Genomic DNA, 15,654 nt, shown 5'->3' on the forward strand with positions numbered 1-15,654 from the left:
TAACAGCTTCCGGGGAGATAGGCGGAATATGTACAGTACTTCTATTTGCCAAATATAAAACCTTGTTTCATTTGTCTTCAGTTATCAAAGGAAACTTACATGTATTTCTTTTCAGTAGACAATCATCTTGTTGTAACATGGGACATTTGTTCAGTTTTTTTTTTTTTTTTTTCTTTAGATTGAAAATCTTGACCTATATGAGTAAATAACATAGCATACTAATGCCTAGGATACTATATCAGGCACATTAAGTATCTGTTACATTAATGAAACTATATCGAGACCCTCCATTAGCAGATAATTTGTCGCGGACCTTGGCCACGCACCGAGGAAATACAACGATAATCTAGTGAAAAACACGAAATGCTAGTATGTATTTCATCTTAAAAGTGAGATATTCTCCTCTGTGTTGATAAGCTTTTGGTAAAAAATATTGATAAATATTCACGGCAAATTTAAATGACTTTTATTTATCACAAATAACGAAGCAGTTTATAATAACGATCTTAAATTAACGCTTTAAAGGAGAATATTACTTCTTTAACAAGAAAATCTGATGACGAATCCAAGAATTAAAGAAAAAATGAAAAATGTCTGATACATATATAAATTCCATCGTCGCCATGACCTTGACCTTGGACCACTGAAAAAACAGAGTAAAAAGTATATTCATACTTGATGTTAGTGTAGCAGTGTTGAAATTTGTAGAATAATACAAACAACACACTTTTGAAAGTTTTTCCGATTTATTATCCTAAGTGGATTTTCCCTGCAATTATACAACAGTACAATTCTATAAATGAGTTACATACAAATACCGCACTTATCCGGTACAATATTTATATACAAAATGTACAACTAGTCACGTTACATTTACATTAAACAATTGAAATAAGAATTCCTTAAAAATTTAATTTACATGAAACCGATAATATATGTATACTTGATATTTAAGATATTCATGCAAATTCTATCGTTTTAAATATATATATATATATATGCATACACAGTGAATACAATAAATAAATTATAAGGAATATTGGAAAATGAAAATAATCGTACCTATTTCTGGAACAGGGGCCATTAAGTAGGGAGCGAACTCTCGTTAGTACTGATGTGTCTATTCTGTTTAACAGATAAGTACATACTCTGACTCAACCAACCATCAATATCTTTTATGTGGCGAGGACAAAGAATAACATATGGGTCCCAAACCAGTAGATGTAATATTCCAGAGTTTCTGATATTGAACCGATCCGGATTTCTCTTCCCCGTACTAGCGTTCAGACCTAATTTTACGTTACTACTTTCCGCTGTGACTCGCTAGGTACACGTCTTTCACGTCAATATAGTTTGTGTATTATGTCAACAGCACTATAAACCTACCGTGGGAGCTACACGCAGGTAGGTCACATTACTATCATCACTCTGTAATAACGTTGGACGCAGCATTTTGTAGCTATGTTACATTCCCAATATTTTACAAAATGATATGGATGCTTATCTGCCTCAAACAGCTCGCTGCATCTATCGCAGACCTGGCAAGGTTTACATACGGAAGCCCATACCGGCCTGACGTATTTCGGTTCGAACAGTTTAACAAGAAAGATCCAATCGTGCTGAACCATGTAGTACAGGACTCCGTTTGTAGACTGACCTTGTGTCAGGCTATTCTTTTCTTAAATAATGTTATAGATGTGTCACATGCTCATTTTTATTACGAATTTGGCAATGTCATCTGCAGTGTGTCATTGACGAACTTGAATTCTAATGCATGTTTTATGTTAAAAGTTAACAATCACATAACAGAAATACACACATTTATGAACATTGATGTTACACATGTTCGCTGAATAAAAGCCACAAAATTTGTAAATAATCAATTCCTATTCCAGTCTATTTTTATAGGTATAATTCACTGTTAAACACCTCACTGAAGTAGTTTCTAAATCGACAATAGGCAATAGCCTTTTTGAGCAACTCTGTCATAGTTTTATTTATGACCACTGAATCGATAAAAAGGAGTGCAAACTGCGGTAATACAGAGAGATCCCACGGCAACTGGTTGTTTATGTGATATTTCTTTCACTCCAGTTATTTTTCAAAAGTTGTAATATGCAATAACACTATAACGGTATAATATTTTACAAATTACAACAAAATTATCAAGTTTATCGTTTTCAAAGCAGGTAGTGGATAGAAATTCATATAACGCGAACTACGTTTTGAACTTCCGTGTGTGTGTGTGTGTGTGTGTACACGTGTGCGTGTGTGTGTATATGTGTGTGTGAAGCGCCCTTACAGCCATATTATTCATTCATTCACAGTTTACAGAAGGAGTAGTGTGGTCAGAATTGTCGTTATGCTAAATGTGCCAATATAAAGAGTCCTTAAAAAAATGCAGATAAAATCAAATGTGTGTCAGCTGTCGCTCTCAGTGTGAGCGTTCGAAGTGATAACGTCAACGAGCATGGAGTTGACCCGGTCAAAGTTCAAAGGGTCAGCTAATCAAAATGTCTTGAAATTTTATTCCACGTATGGATTAAAAGTGTTCGATAAACAATTTTGGTGATTAATTGATGTCTTGAGAATTGCTAAATGCCCACATATTGTAGTACAAATATTGTTTAAACCGTACATATTTTAGGAAAATATGGCAAATAAATGATACAAATATGATAAGCTATTATGGACAGGTTTGAACCGTTTTTTTAGGTCATCTGAGACAAGGTCTCATGGTGACGTAATCTAATACCCTTCATCCGGCGTCGTGGGTCGTGCGTCCGTAAACAATTTAACTCTTTCGACTTCTTCTCAAAAACCCATGATCCATTTTGAAAGAAACTTTGCAGAAACTTCTCTGACCTAAAATGAACCAAAACCTGAGGGGCGGGTCAGAAGGAGTCAAATTAACTCAGATTTAAAAAAAAATTTTCTCAAGATCCAGACATGGTAGAATCAAATACTCTTCTTGAATGGAAACATCTTAAGGTGCTTTACCGAAATTGTTAATTTCATGGCCCCAGGGTCTCACATTTTCCCCCGGGGGGAAGGGGACAAGTTTACTATAGTTTATATAGGAAAACTATATTTTTGAGCTTAATTTATTTAATGAGCACACTCATTCATAGATCTAAATAAAGACATTTGTATACCAGATATCTCGTATCAAACATTTCATACATATCATATATTCCTAATTCCTGTTTTCAAATACACCGTGTGTTCATGTAAAACATATCAAACATTTCATGCACAACGCCATATATCTGTAATAGAAACATTCATAATTAAAGATTTAATATTTCATACACATCAGATCTGTTCACTGAAATATTCACCTCTATACACGATGTAAAGAAGTGTTTATACATGCATATAAATAGCTCTCACATTATCAATCAATTTATTATACACAAACAAATACTTAAATATGATGCATCAGATTTCAATCGATCCAAGATGTCAGTTAAGAACATTGAACATATAACTAGCCATAATAGTCACGTGTTGTGTTTATCTTTTTTAAAGAATGAGAATAGAGATAGACTGGTCATTACAAAGACAGACAAACACAAACAAATCACGTGCACACAGAGGCAAGAAATGTTAGATAGAGTAAGACGTACAGACAGACGAACATAAAGACATACAAGCACAAATACATTCACACAGGATCGAGTGTCGACAGATTAGAGAGAGACAGGCCTTTCAAAAGTATGAAATTAAATAAACAATTGCTTTATTGCAAACATTTGCTCTAAACCAACTATCAGAGTTTAAAGACCGTTAATAGCTAAGAATAGATATAGACAGAAATGACAGAAAACTAAACAATATAAGTCTAAATAAGTAAAAAAAAATTCTCCATTTTCTTCACTCTCTGTTGAAACTTTCAAAAGAAACATCACACTTAGCCGTTTTTATGTATTTTTATACATTGTGATGGTCTTATGATAAACTGATCAGATAATTTATGTTTTAAGTCTTATCAACAACACTACTCATTTAAACCTAGGTCAGATCCTTGTAAACGGCATTTTTAATGTAAATTTAGATAGCGTACTTGCACATGTAAGGTTATATTTATTGACGATCACGAAATTGTCCCATGTTTATTATGTCGTCCATTCCAATAAAAAAGGTAATTTCTTAATCACCATATCAAACAATGACGTGACATCGTTTACTTGAATTAAATTCAGTCGGAATTTTTATTAGACTTTATACCGACTCTTCTTTATCAGGGTGAAGTTTAGCCTACACAATTGATACATGCACATCGTGGACAGAAGGTATGATAACACGCTGATAATGAGTAGCAATAGTCACGTTGCTATATAACGTTTCTGACAACAGACTTTTGACATTTCAAAATGAACATGGTCACAATTTGGGACATTATTTCAAATTCTTGTTCTTTTTCAAGCAGACTTATATCTGGTTCCCATCAACGAACATATTTTTACATATTATATTTTCTAATCACATGCGTTCCTGTCAAAAGCTTTGCTTTTATCACGAAAAGCCATTCTCAAGTCAATTTAAGACTACTACCCTGAATACAGTAAGACCCTAAAATTCCGAAGTAGAAGAGAACTGATTTCAGAAGTGATATTGTATCTCGAAAAGTAAATAAACATATAATAAACGAGACCTTTTGAAATCAATATACAATAAGCATCTCGGATTTGTCTACAGCTGGACAGATCAACTCTTTCACCACTTATGGCCACGGATGTTCAGGTTTTCTTTTAACATAACCAACTGCCATCCGAACAAACAAACATGGTTTAAATGATATATAATTTATATAATTTGTTTTACAATTAATTATTTTACAAACAAACCCCTGTATTTTAACGGTGTTTTGTATGGTAAGAATTTGAACTAAGATTTATGTATCTGTGGAAATATATCTTACAATAATTTAACTATGAAAATGTAAAATACGATCAACATAGCACTAAACTTGTATATTTGTTGTGCCTTGTAACCTGAATCTGAACCTCATTTGATGTAGCTGAATGGCAATCACTGCCATTGTAAAATCTAGGACTTTTTCTAGCATTGCTTTGCTTGGCTTTTATTTTATATTGAAAACAGATATTGCCATTTAAGGTTGTACATGTAAGTGCTAGCTTCCTTTGTACTATTACGAAGCTGATGCCGACTTCATGGAGGTACCATAATAAAGTACAGGTATACAGTCGAAGGCGCCTCTCATACAGGACACCCTACCATGTAATATACTGTCAGTAGGAAAACCAGTAGTTACACTATCACAGTGCTGGTTTTTAATCAGGGACTGGAAACCAAAACTTTGAAAAAACATTCTGGCATGTCTCTGTCAGAGACAGAACTCAAAGCCTGTGCCAAAATTAAAGAAAACTAACTGTTTAGAATTTTGTCACCTTTTACCCTTATAAAATTAGGGACAGATAGTACAATTACAGGACAATATATAAAAATAAGGTGTTGCTACAAAGTGAAACAATATGATCAGTGTTCAAATGAGTTTCTGAAAAAAACAATGTAAATATCACAGAAAAATCAATTTATTTATGATATAAATGTGAGAACCAGAACGAATGATTTCACGCAGTATCAACATGCAGGTTGGTCAAAAACATTCATAGATGAATTCAGGAACATGTCATAATTCCAGAATGTTTGATGTCTTACCTAAATGTCTTTTAAATCTGCACCCTAGACGGAGATCAGGACATAAAAAACTTTGTAAACAAGACTGACGCTTAATATATAATGAAAAATAAAACATGGCTTGCCTGCGGGAACAAAATAAAAATTACTTTCCTCCCTGTCAATGGCAAGAATAACATTTTTCAGTTGGTTATTGCAGACTGGAATTTTGCATAATGTCTGACACTATGTACAGCACAACGTAAAATCAATTTCATTCATTATAATTTGTAGTAAATAAAGATGATAAACGGAAAATGTTTGGGGTGGAAATAGTGAAATATGGAATACTAAATATTTAAGTTATGAAAGCAGGTTTTCCCAAAAACAAATGTTTGTGTTTAGATATCAAACTGGCGGTTTGTGTGGTAGTGCAAACACTGTCCTTGTCAACACAGGTGTGTATGCTTTTGGTAACCTATTTCCTTATTCCACACAGAGGCTTAACACAGCGACTATATACGCTACGTCATGGAGTCACGAGACGCACTCATCTTCTTTGTCAACGGTAAAAAGGTAGGACATCCACGGGATTCACCTTGATCAAATGATACTATTGCAAAACAATCCTTGGTCATCTTTGTAGCCGTTTTGACAGCATGATAAAAAACCTCTTTTGACAAAACACAAATCAGTGAAATTTTTATCTTCAAGTAACAAAATATTAACACAGATGAATCATTCATCTCAAAGTGCTCAGTTGATGCATGACACATCTTCATGATCAAAGCTGTAAGTTTTTAACACCACGGCATTCCAAGGCCTTAGTTCCCGTAATATAGGTTATCCTAATTTCCATTTGTATGCGTTTTGTGTATTTATGTTTCTGACGCAATTCAAGAAATCTGTCCGATTTGCAACCACTTCTACCTAAAATTTTGTACCAGTATGTAGTATTTTCAGCTCCAGAAATCCAGTGTAACAGTTATTAAGCTATTTGAATACTTCGTAATTAGATATTTAGTAAGACATTGGTATGTTTGTTTTAAGTGATATCTCCCTTTGTTCCGGACCGATGTTAGATTTAACGGAACATATTAGTAATGGTATTATAATGTAAATGTCTTTATGTCCATGTAGCCTATATTTCCTACACTTGCGTTTTAGTTGGTTCCTCAATATAACGGGTTGTTGTATTTGTATTTATTATTTTGAATAAAGGGTTTAGTATTGGTATTAGGTGGACGTTTCTGGTACAATTCCGTTCACATGATAACTCGTAAATGCACGAGGAGCTTTCTGTAGCTGTATCAAGTGTCTGTAGTATGTAGTATCCATATATTAACTATGCATAATTCCTTTTGATTCAGGTTGAAGTGGGAAGCCCAAATCCGGAGACAACTTTGTTACAATATCTTCGCCAGACCTGTATCCTTACATCTGTACCGTTAAATCTCAATATAGTTATATGGTTCCATATTGCACAAAAACATATACCGGCTCTGGTAACATATTCCAGTTTGTATCAACAATCTTTATGGGTGATCGAATCTTTCGAAGTATGTTTCATAAAAATTGAAAATATGACCAATAAATCGTGGGTTAAACTTATTGTTTATTGTCATGGATGACATGGATTTGTTATTGGATGAAGTTTCTGTAAGTTGGTTTTCACCATCAATAAGACAACAGATCTAAGGCCCCAGACTGTGATGTGTATGTCCATTATAGATATATTTGAGATAATCACCGATTGTATAGTTGTATCACCGAATAACATTTTGGAGTGTATGAAATTAAAAGGCATCCTCCACATCGGAATGAAAACATGGCAAAAATAGGAATTAATCTTCTGAAAGATTGTACAAAAGACTCACAAGTGAATGTAATCATTTATTACAAATTTTAAAGTTAGATACAGTAGAGGCAAACAATGAAATCAACTGCATCAAACAGCTGTTTCGACATTCTAGGGAGTCGTCAGTCATATTAAGGCCTGAAGTAAAAGGCCAAGGAAGCGACTGGAGTAAATCCAAAATGATTGAAAAAATGTCAAAATCAAGGCGGGGAAGTGCACTAGCCCCATAATTTAATTATTTTCGTAATTTCTGCATATCGGATGATTTTAGAACAATGTTAGGTGCATATGTATATTCTGAACCCTGCCATGAATTTATATGTGGCATGCAGGCTACCCCAAACCTCAAGGACCATCAGTGTCCGCTACCCGCTATTGTACAAATATTGCACAACAGACACACGTGAATGGCAACTTTTAATACAAATTTAGAGTTTGATTCATTAGAGCCAAAAAATAATTAAACTGCATCATACAGTTGTTACGTCCTTCTAGGACTCGTCAGTGATGCTACATCATACCGTTGTTTCGTCCTTCTAGGACTCATCAGTGATGCTACATCATACCGTTGTTTTGTCCTTCTAGGACTCGTCAGTGATGCTACATCATACCGTTGTTTTGTCCTTCTAGGACTTGTCAGTGATGCTACATCATACAGCTGTTTCGTCCTTCTAGGACTCGTCAGTGATGCTACATCATACCGTTGTTTTGTCCTTCTAGGACTTGTCAGTGATGCTATCATAAGTTGTTACGACTCATCAGTTGCTACATCATATTCATTAGAGCCAAAAACATATATTAAATGCTACATCATTCTTGTTGTGCATCATACCAGTGATGCTACATCATATTGTTTTGTCCTTCTAGGACTCGTCAGTTATGCTAAGGGCTTTATTTTGAAACTTTTAATAGTACTAACGCTTAATTGTTATTATTAGTTTAGATATATCTGTATTAAGTTGTAAGACATAGATAATTCATTCTTGTTGTGTCATATCTATATGTATGATTGTCCTTATCGTCGTCACAGTATATCTTACAGGAACAAAATCAGCATGTGGTCAGGGTGCGTGCGGTGCATGCACCGTCATGATCTCCTCATATGACGTCACCAATAAATCGATAACGTAGGTAAAACAATCATTAATTTCAATAATTTCCATTATTATGGCCATTTCCAACTTTAAAAAGTCCAAAAACAAGCAGATTTTATCAGCCTTATTTGTATGGTGATTTTTTAGTTAGCGAATCGATCATATTGGTAATTTTGGTTAAGGACAGAGATGAAGGTAATCATTTGCGATTGTCTCAAAGTAGAGAATGTTAGAAATTGTTAAAAAATGTTAATCAACGATGACTCGATGTCGGAGGTTTGATTGCGGTGCTGTACTCCCGATTTATGTTATATTTTGTGGCAGCTGTCAGATCTAGTATCTTGTTGGATACCATGGGACAACATGGGAAGAACGATATTATTAGATTCATGTTGGGTACTGGATCTCTACTCCTGAGGCTGCATCGCTATAACAAGGGAGAAATTAGCGTATGCTGAGAATGTCAGTTGAACCTTTGACTGTCTCGAGACAAAGCTCGTTGGCGAAGGGAGTAAAGTTGCAGTTCACGGAAAAAGCTAGTGTTTCTAGCTGTGTCATCTTCTTGGCCACTCAATTGTAGCCCCTGTGCAAAGTAACAATGGCAGTGTCATAAATACAGAGTTTAATGACCAGTTCGTTTTTCTGTTTGATTATATGTGTATGCAACTTACCACTGCCACTTGAATTTTACCTACTGTATCTGTAGCTCATTGTTTGAACGATATAAATTGATAATTATAACATAATGCAAAGAGGGAAATGAAAGTCTACCAGCATGGTGTCATTTTTTTGCCTTCAGACATGTATCTGCAAACGCCTGTCTGGTGCCTTTGTGTTACCTTCACGGACGAGCAGTCACTACCGTGGAGGGCGTAGGCAGCTCCCAGACTGGACTGCATGGAGTACAGGTTAGTTTATACGCTTACTTTGCATTACGTAAGAAATAAAACAGAAGTTCGGTATAAAGAGCACTTGACTTGATCAACATGTCGAATTACTAGATACTCTCTGAAATTGGTATAGAGTTAAATGATATTATAAATGATTCCTATCATAACCATGGCAAGCTTGTTAGACTTATACATCAAAGTAAACAACAAACACAAAATCTGAATTGAAATATGGCCGTTTATTAAACGACGTATGTACATATACAACTAACAAAAATAGTACATATCTAAAACCTTTTTAGATAATCACTCAATTCAAGTTGTACATGTATAAAACTAAAGATTTAAGTCTAAGATGAGGGTATAAAAAACGCCCCACTATACAACCATCTTTTAAAATGTTGTAAATGTAGGGTTATAAAACCATCTTTTAAAGTATGGGACATCTCAAACAGTATGGGACATCCCAAACAGAAATTAAGTATCTGCTAGAACCCAAAAGCCAGCAGGCAAATAAACTCATAGTACAACGGATGATTGAAGGGGAGGTGGTGGGTAAAGAGATAAACTTTCAGCGTAGCTATTAAACAGCAAAACTAATAATTATGTAACATGTACAGACCTTGCTCATCCATCTTATCAGCAGCCTCTGACCTCTGAGTCCAGTGAACCTGTACTTATATAGTGAGCTAAAAATAGATACGAAACTGTGCTCCCTCAACCAATCACCTCCTCTCAATCTGTTTTATGTAATAATAATCATTTCCGTAACATTCTTATATAATTAATTTTAATTAAAAATAAAAATCTCTTGCGGAACATTCATAAATTACATTAAACAAAGTTTAATTTGTATTTATAAATGATTCCTATCATAACTATGGCAAGCTTGTTAGACTTATACATCAAAGTAAACAACAAACACAAAATCTGAATTGAAATATGGCCGTTTTATTAAACGACGTATGTACATATACAACTAACAAAAATAGTAAAATCTAAAACTTTTTAGATAATCACTCAATTCAAGTTGTAAATGTATAAAACTAAAGATTTAAGTCTAAGGTGGGGGTATGAAAAACGCCACAGAGATAAACTATCCATGGGTAATATAACCCAAGGATTTGTTTATCTCTCCCCATCCGCAGCCATGTAGAGTGCCAAATTAAGGATTATAACTGCATGAAAAGGAACATGCAAAGCGAAATACAAGCATAGCAGGTAAAACTGATATCATATATGGGTATAACAAGGAAAACGATTAAGACTAGAAACTCCCAACTTAATGCCCGAAGGCAGGAGTGTCACGCAATATAGGCATACACAGAACTTCAAGGCCAAAAGCCCACTGGTAAATGGAATGGCGTGTAAATGTACACGGCAGTATCATAACTAAGTAATGAATTAAATGTATGAAAATATATTTCACCAATGCAAATAACACAAAGCCAGTATCAAATCACTGTTGTGATATTATATAAACGATATCTGATAACTGGTTTGTAAGCATAACTACCATACATGGTTGAAACAAGATAAAATTCAAGAAAATATACACGACTTCCCGACCCAATGCCCGGAAGTAGTATCCTCAAACAATATATATACATAGAACGTTATGGCATATAGCACAAAAGTAATAGTTTGTAAAGCAACACAGCACAATATTGTCAGGAGTATGTATCCAAGTCTATGAGGAATTGTCCAGATGGTTACCTCCTTGACGTCATAATAGCTGATGAGACCCCACAATTGATATACATAATTCATGTGATAATCAAAAGGAAGAAAATTTTTTAGACCTATCGACCATAGGCCCATAGGCCCAATAAACACGACGACAAAAACAGCTTTAAAACAACATATTTGTACAATGTAATGTATAATGTCAATTATTGACCGGTAGACCCCATGACTAAAGGTCACACAGATGTTGCAGCAGGGTTACACTGACAGTATTTCTATAACATATCAAAAACAGTATTTCTATTACATATCAAAAATCGAAGGTAACCTTATATATCGTTTAAATGCCATAGACTGCCACCTTCCCATCTGCTGAATTTCATCATCTGGGATACCACGAGCTGCCGCAGAACTGGCAGCACCTATACGAAAGCTATGAGTCAAACGAAGATGCGAGAGTCCAGCCCAACATAGCGAATGTTTAAGGCAAGCACTAAAATAAGCATATGAAACAGCCTGCAGATTAGGAAAACAAAACAATGGTCCAGGATGCAGACCCCGTAACAGCAAATACTGCTGCATGGCAAAAACAGGACAACAATCACTAGGTTTTCGAGGGCAGACATGGCCAAAGTTATTGGTCTGATGTTATAGTGTGCTTTGAATGAATGGAACGTTAATTCCAAAGTACACAGGGCCCCTGACAAATTGGTGATAATCCTAATATCTTTAAACTGTAAGCAATTGCCAGCAGATCGGCTGTGTGTCATTTCACCTACACGCAAAAATGCATGAAAAGCTAACAGATACATGGCTTTCAGCAGATGGTATTGATAAGGTGATGAGGTGGTAAATTTTAAAGATGTCACAAGTTTCGCAAGGATCTCCGGCGTAATCGGCAGACGGCTGTCTACGTGCTAAGTACCACGCTGAATGGAATTTAATAATTTCTTCATCAGGAAGGATTGTGTGGGATCACGATAACCACAAATCTTATTTATGTAACCTATAGCTGCAACATATGTGGAAATAGTGGCGGATGCTAAGTGGTGGTCAAACAAATGTGCAATGAAAAATGCAAGTACAGGATATGAGGTTGGCAAGACTGGAGTACCCGAAAAAACTGAGGTAACAAAATGGCAAAGGAGAGAATATGCTCTCTCATAAACACGAGAAGTTTGCATTGATGTAGCTTTCACCAGCAACGAATGGATGGTACTAGTCAAACGTACATGAACTGGGGTGGAATGGAAGTTGGATGTGCCTCCATATGTGGGGCCAGTTGACGAAAGGAGTCCACCTGTAAACGAGACAGATGGTCACTTAAGGTATTGCACTTACCAGGTATATGTTGCGAAGTAAATAAAATATTCAGTTTTAATGCGGTCACTACAAAACGCCGAACTAGTCTCATGAGGTCTTTACTGGTTTGTTTGTTGATAATGTCTACCACAGCATGATTATCACAATGAAAGATGATACAGCGGTTCAAGAGGACTACAGCAAAAAATTCTTTAACAGTTATGTGGAAAGATTCCCATTCAGATGGCCATTTCCCATACATCCAGGCTGTTTGAAAAAATCCGCCAAAACCCACATTACTCGCATCAGTGTAAAACTGTAAATGTGCTGATGTTTCCCACTTATCAGATAAAAACATGGATGTGCCGTTAAAATAGTCCAAAAATAGTCCCCAAGCGGCTAAATCAGCCCGAGCCTCTTTGTTCAGCCTCCTGTGATGATGTGGTTTTGTTAAGCCACAAGTTAGATCAATCAATCGACGCAAAAAGGGCGACCTGGCAAAACAACCCTACAAGCAAAGTTAAGCAAGCCTATCATTTAGATAATGTCGATCTGACTTTATCCGCAGTCTTTCTATGATACATCCATGATTATCTTTGAATTCAAATAATATATAATGACCTTTCGCAAATTATACAAATCAATGAAAGAAAAATTATTCTTTTCAATCACAGAAAGGTATGATTGAGTCACAGGGTTTCCAGTGTGGATTCTGTACCCCCGGAATGGTAATGACGATGTACACGCTGTTAAGGAACAACCCTACTGCAGCAAAGGAACAGATGGAGAGAGTTCTTGAAGGTACCGAGCACCTCATATTGGATATATTCTGACATCCTACTCTAAGAGACATTTTTGATTGAAAAAGGGCTATATATATTTATATTATCGTCAAATGACAGTCAACTGGATAACAAAAAAACCAAAAAAAAAACAAAAAAAAAACAAAAAAAACACCAGCTTTGATAAATATGGTATAAAAAATGTCATACTTAGTTGTTGTCTTTGGTGATCACTATTTGTCACATTCCAAACTCTGCTTGCCCAAAATTCCAGGAGTTTGGTGTGAGGATTTAAGTATTGAGTGACGTTTATATTTGTTTGCCATAGGAAACTTATGTCGATGTACCGGCTACCGCCCTATAGTTGATGCATTCGTGGAGGCCAAAAAGGTAAGTATGCATAATTCTTTGTAATTTCTGCGCGTGTAAATGTTTTAATGCCATATGACTACCAAGGTCCGATATCTGACTGAAATTTATTTCGTTATATTTAATCGAATATTTGCCTCCTTGAATCACCTATATGAATTTAAAACACATCAACGTTTCTTTTTCGATAGACTCTTTACCATCACATATCCAATAAACCAAGAGTCTATTTAGAAAACTAGTTTCTCCTTTGTCCCTAAAAAGAAAGTCCGCAAGAAAATCAATATTTTAAATAATTCAAGATCATAACTTAAAATGCCTCTAACTAATTAGTGTATAGATTGTACAAAAGATATAGAAATCAATAGCGCCTTGCAATCCAAAATTATATACAGCTGTGCTAGATTATGAACTAAACTGCATCAACAGCTGTTTCTACGACTCATCATTGATCTGAATTAGTGGGTGCACTAGTGTATATATAGATTTTTCCAGGCCTTTACATATAATGCCGATTGTATATAAGTCCTGTTTGCATCATTAGCAACATGGTCAACTAACTGATAAGAATTTTGGTTTCAGAACTGTCCATGTGGACTAGGCCTGTGTCAACAAACAACAGAGACGCCAGTAAGCACTGTGGAATCTACTTACCAGAAAGATTCTTCTTCTCAAGATGTCATATTTCCACCGGAATTACAGGTAAAAACATAGATGTTTGGGGTGTGATGGTTGCTCAATCATTGCAAAACTGTAACAAGTAAAAATATTAAAATACTGTGTTTAAAACTAAAAAACATATCTATACAACAATTAGTTTTAATGAAAACTCGCCACATTAACTGTTGTCTAGACGCAACTGCAATATACTATAATATACAAGGTAGGCCTTTATGCCAATTAGTGCTATCACCTCATTGCAGCTCACAGAATCTTACCACACAAAGAATGTTGTCTTCAGTGGAGACCGCTATACCTGGTACCGCCCCACATCCCTGTCTGAAATACTGCGACTGAAGGCAGAACATCCAGACGCACCTGTGGTCATGGGCTGTAATAGTATAGGTAATATCATACGTATAAGTACCATATGATCACCATGAACTTATGACATCTTCAAAAATGAACTTCTTTTTGTATGCTGTAACAAATTCATGACAAAAGATATTCGTAGCAGAAAAGCATAATGATATTGTTACTCCAGATTTGTATTTTTAGATAATAAACACCACAGTTAAAGGTGTATGTCCCTAACACTATGTTGTTCTTTGTTTTACCGCTTGTATCAAGCTATGTTATTTATGAAATGTATTTCCCGATAAAGGACAGATATATTCAAATTTTAAGTGCGTGCGTGTGGCTTTTCTCGATCATTGCAGATGGATCAACAAATATGCATTCTGTTTGTCACGTGCCTGCTTCATACTAGAATTTAAAATAAGGTCGTTTTCGTAAACATTTTTTATTGTATGAGTATCTTTAACAATTACATTAGTCCCAAGTCTCAAACACACATAGTATACTTAAAAGCTTGTATTGTTACATGTTGCAGTATTTTTATCTTTTCATGTTCCTGTTTTTTATGGAACTTTATTATTCTTATCATCAAACTATGTGACGTCTTCCAGAACCCTCATATTTGCTGTAGGAGTGTTAAAGTGCGTAAAAAACATGTATATTGTATATTGTTCTGATGACAGGGTATCTGCTGCGGAAGGGAAAACTGACCTCTGATGTGATTATTTGTGGAACCAATGTTCGGGAGTTAGTTGTTGTTGAGACGACTACGTCTGGGATTCGAGTCGGAGCTGGGGTTACAATGGCTTCATTAGAGCACTCTCTGAATGAATTATTGGGCAAAACCAAAGGTGAATTATCTTGCTCGAGAACGATCGAAAAAAAAATTGTAAAATGTACCAGTAACTACCATTGGGATTACCAAAATGCCTGGGCCGGAACAAATGTACACTCGCTATATTTGCCTGTAAGAAATACTATTAAGATGTTGATATTTTGAAACATGTCGCAAC

The 15,654-nt window shown here is 35.3% G+C and overlaps 1 protein-coding gene across 2 annotated transcripts in view; it reads left to right on the forward strand.

Annotated features, from left to right (window-relative positions):
- Window positions 1-15,654, forward strand: part of LOC132546252 (xanthine dehydrogenase/oxidase-like) — a 35,890-nt gene that overhangs the window by 2,546 nt on the left and 17,690 nt on the right. The window contains exons 1-10 of one of the 2 annotated variants that reach the window (XM_060209962.1): window positions 1,321-1,404; window positions 6,143-6,219; window positions 7,014-7,071; window positions 8,532-8,628; window positions 9,395-9,503; window positions 13,148-13,274; window positions 13,584-13,645; window positions 14,207-14,326; window positions 14,548-14,689; window positions 15,325-15,492. In XM_060209962.1, the coding sequence (XP_060065945.1) occupies window positions 6,175-6,219; window positions 7,014-7,071; window positions 8,532-8,628; window positions 9,395-9,503; window positions 13,148-13,274; window positions 13,584-13,645; window positions 14,207-14,326; window positions 14,548-14,689; window positions 15,325-15,492 (928 nt within the window). In that variant the 5' untranslated portion in view covers window positions 1,321-1,404; window positions 6,143-6,174. Of the gene's footprint in view, window positions 1-1,320; window positions 1,405-6,142; window positions 6,220-7,013; window positions 7,072-8,531; window positions 8,629-9,394; window positions 9,504-13,147; window positions 13,275-13,583; window positions 13,646-14,206; window positions 14,327-14,547; window positions 14,690-15,324; window positions 15,493-15,654 lie in introns of those variants that run through there. The other variant, XM_060209963.1, reaches the window with a different exon arrangement.

The sequence above is a fragment of the Ylistrum balloti genome, unplaced genomic scaffold, assembly GCF_031769215.1.
Source record: "Ylistrum balloti isolate Yb309-2 unplaced genomic scaffold, AGI_CSIRO_Ybal_v1 Utg369882, whole genome shotgun sequence".
Classification (NCBI taxonomy): domain Eukaryota; kingdom Metazoa; phylum Mollusca; class Bivalvia; order Pectinida; family Pectinidae; genus Ylistrum; species Ylistrum balloti.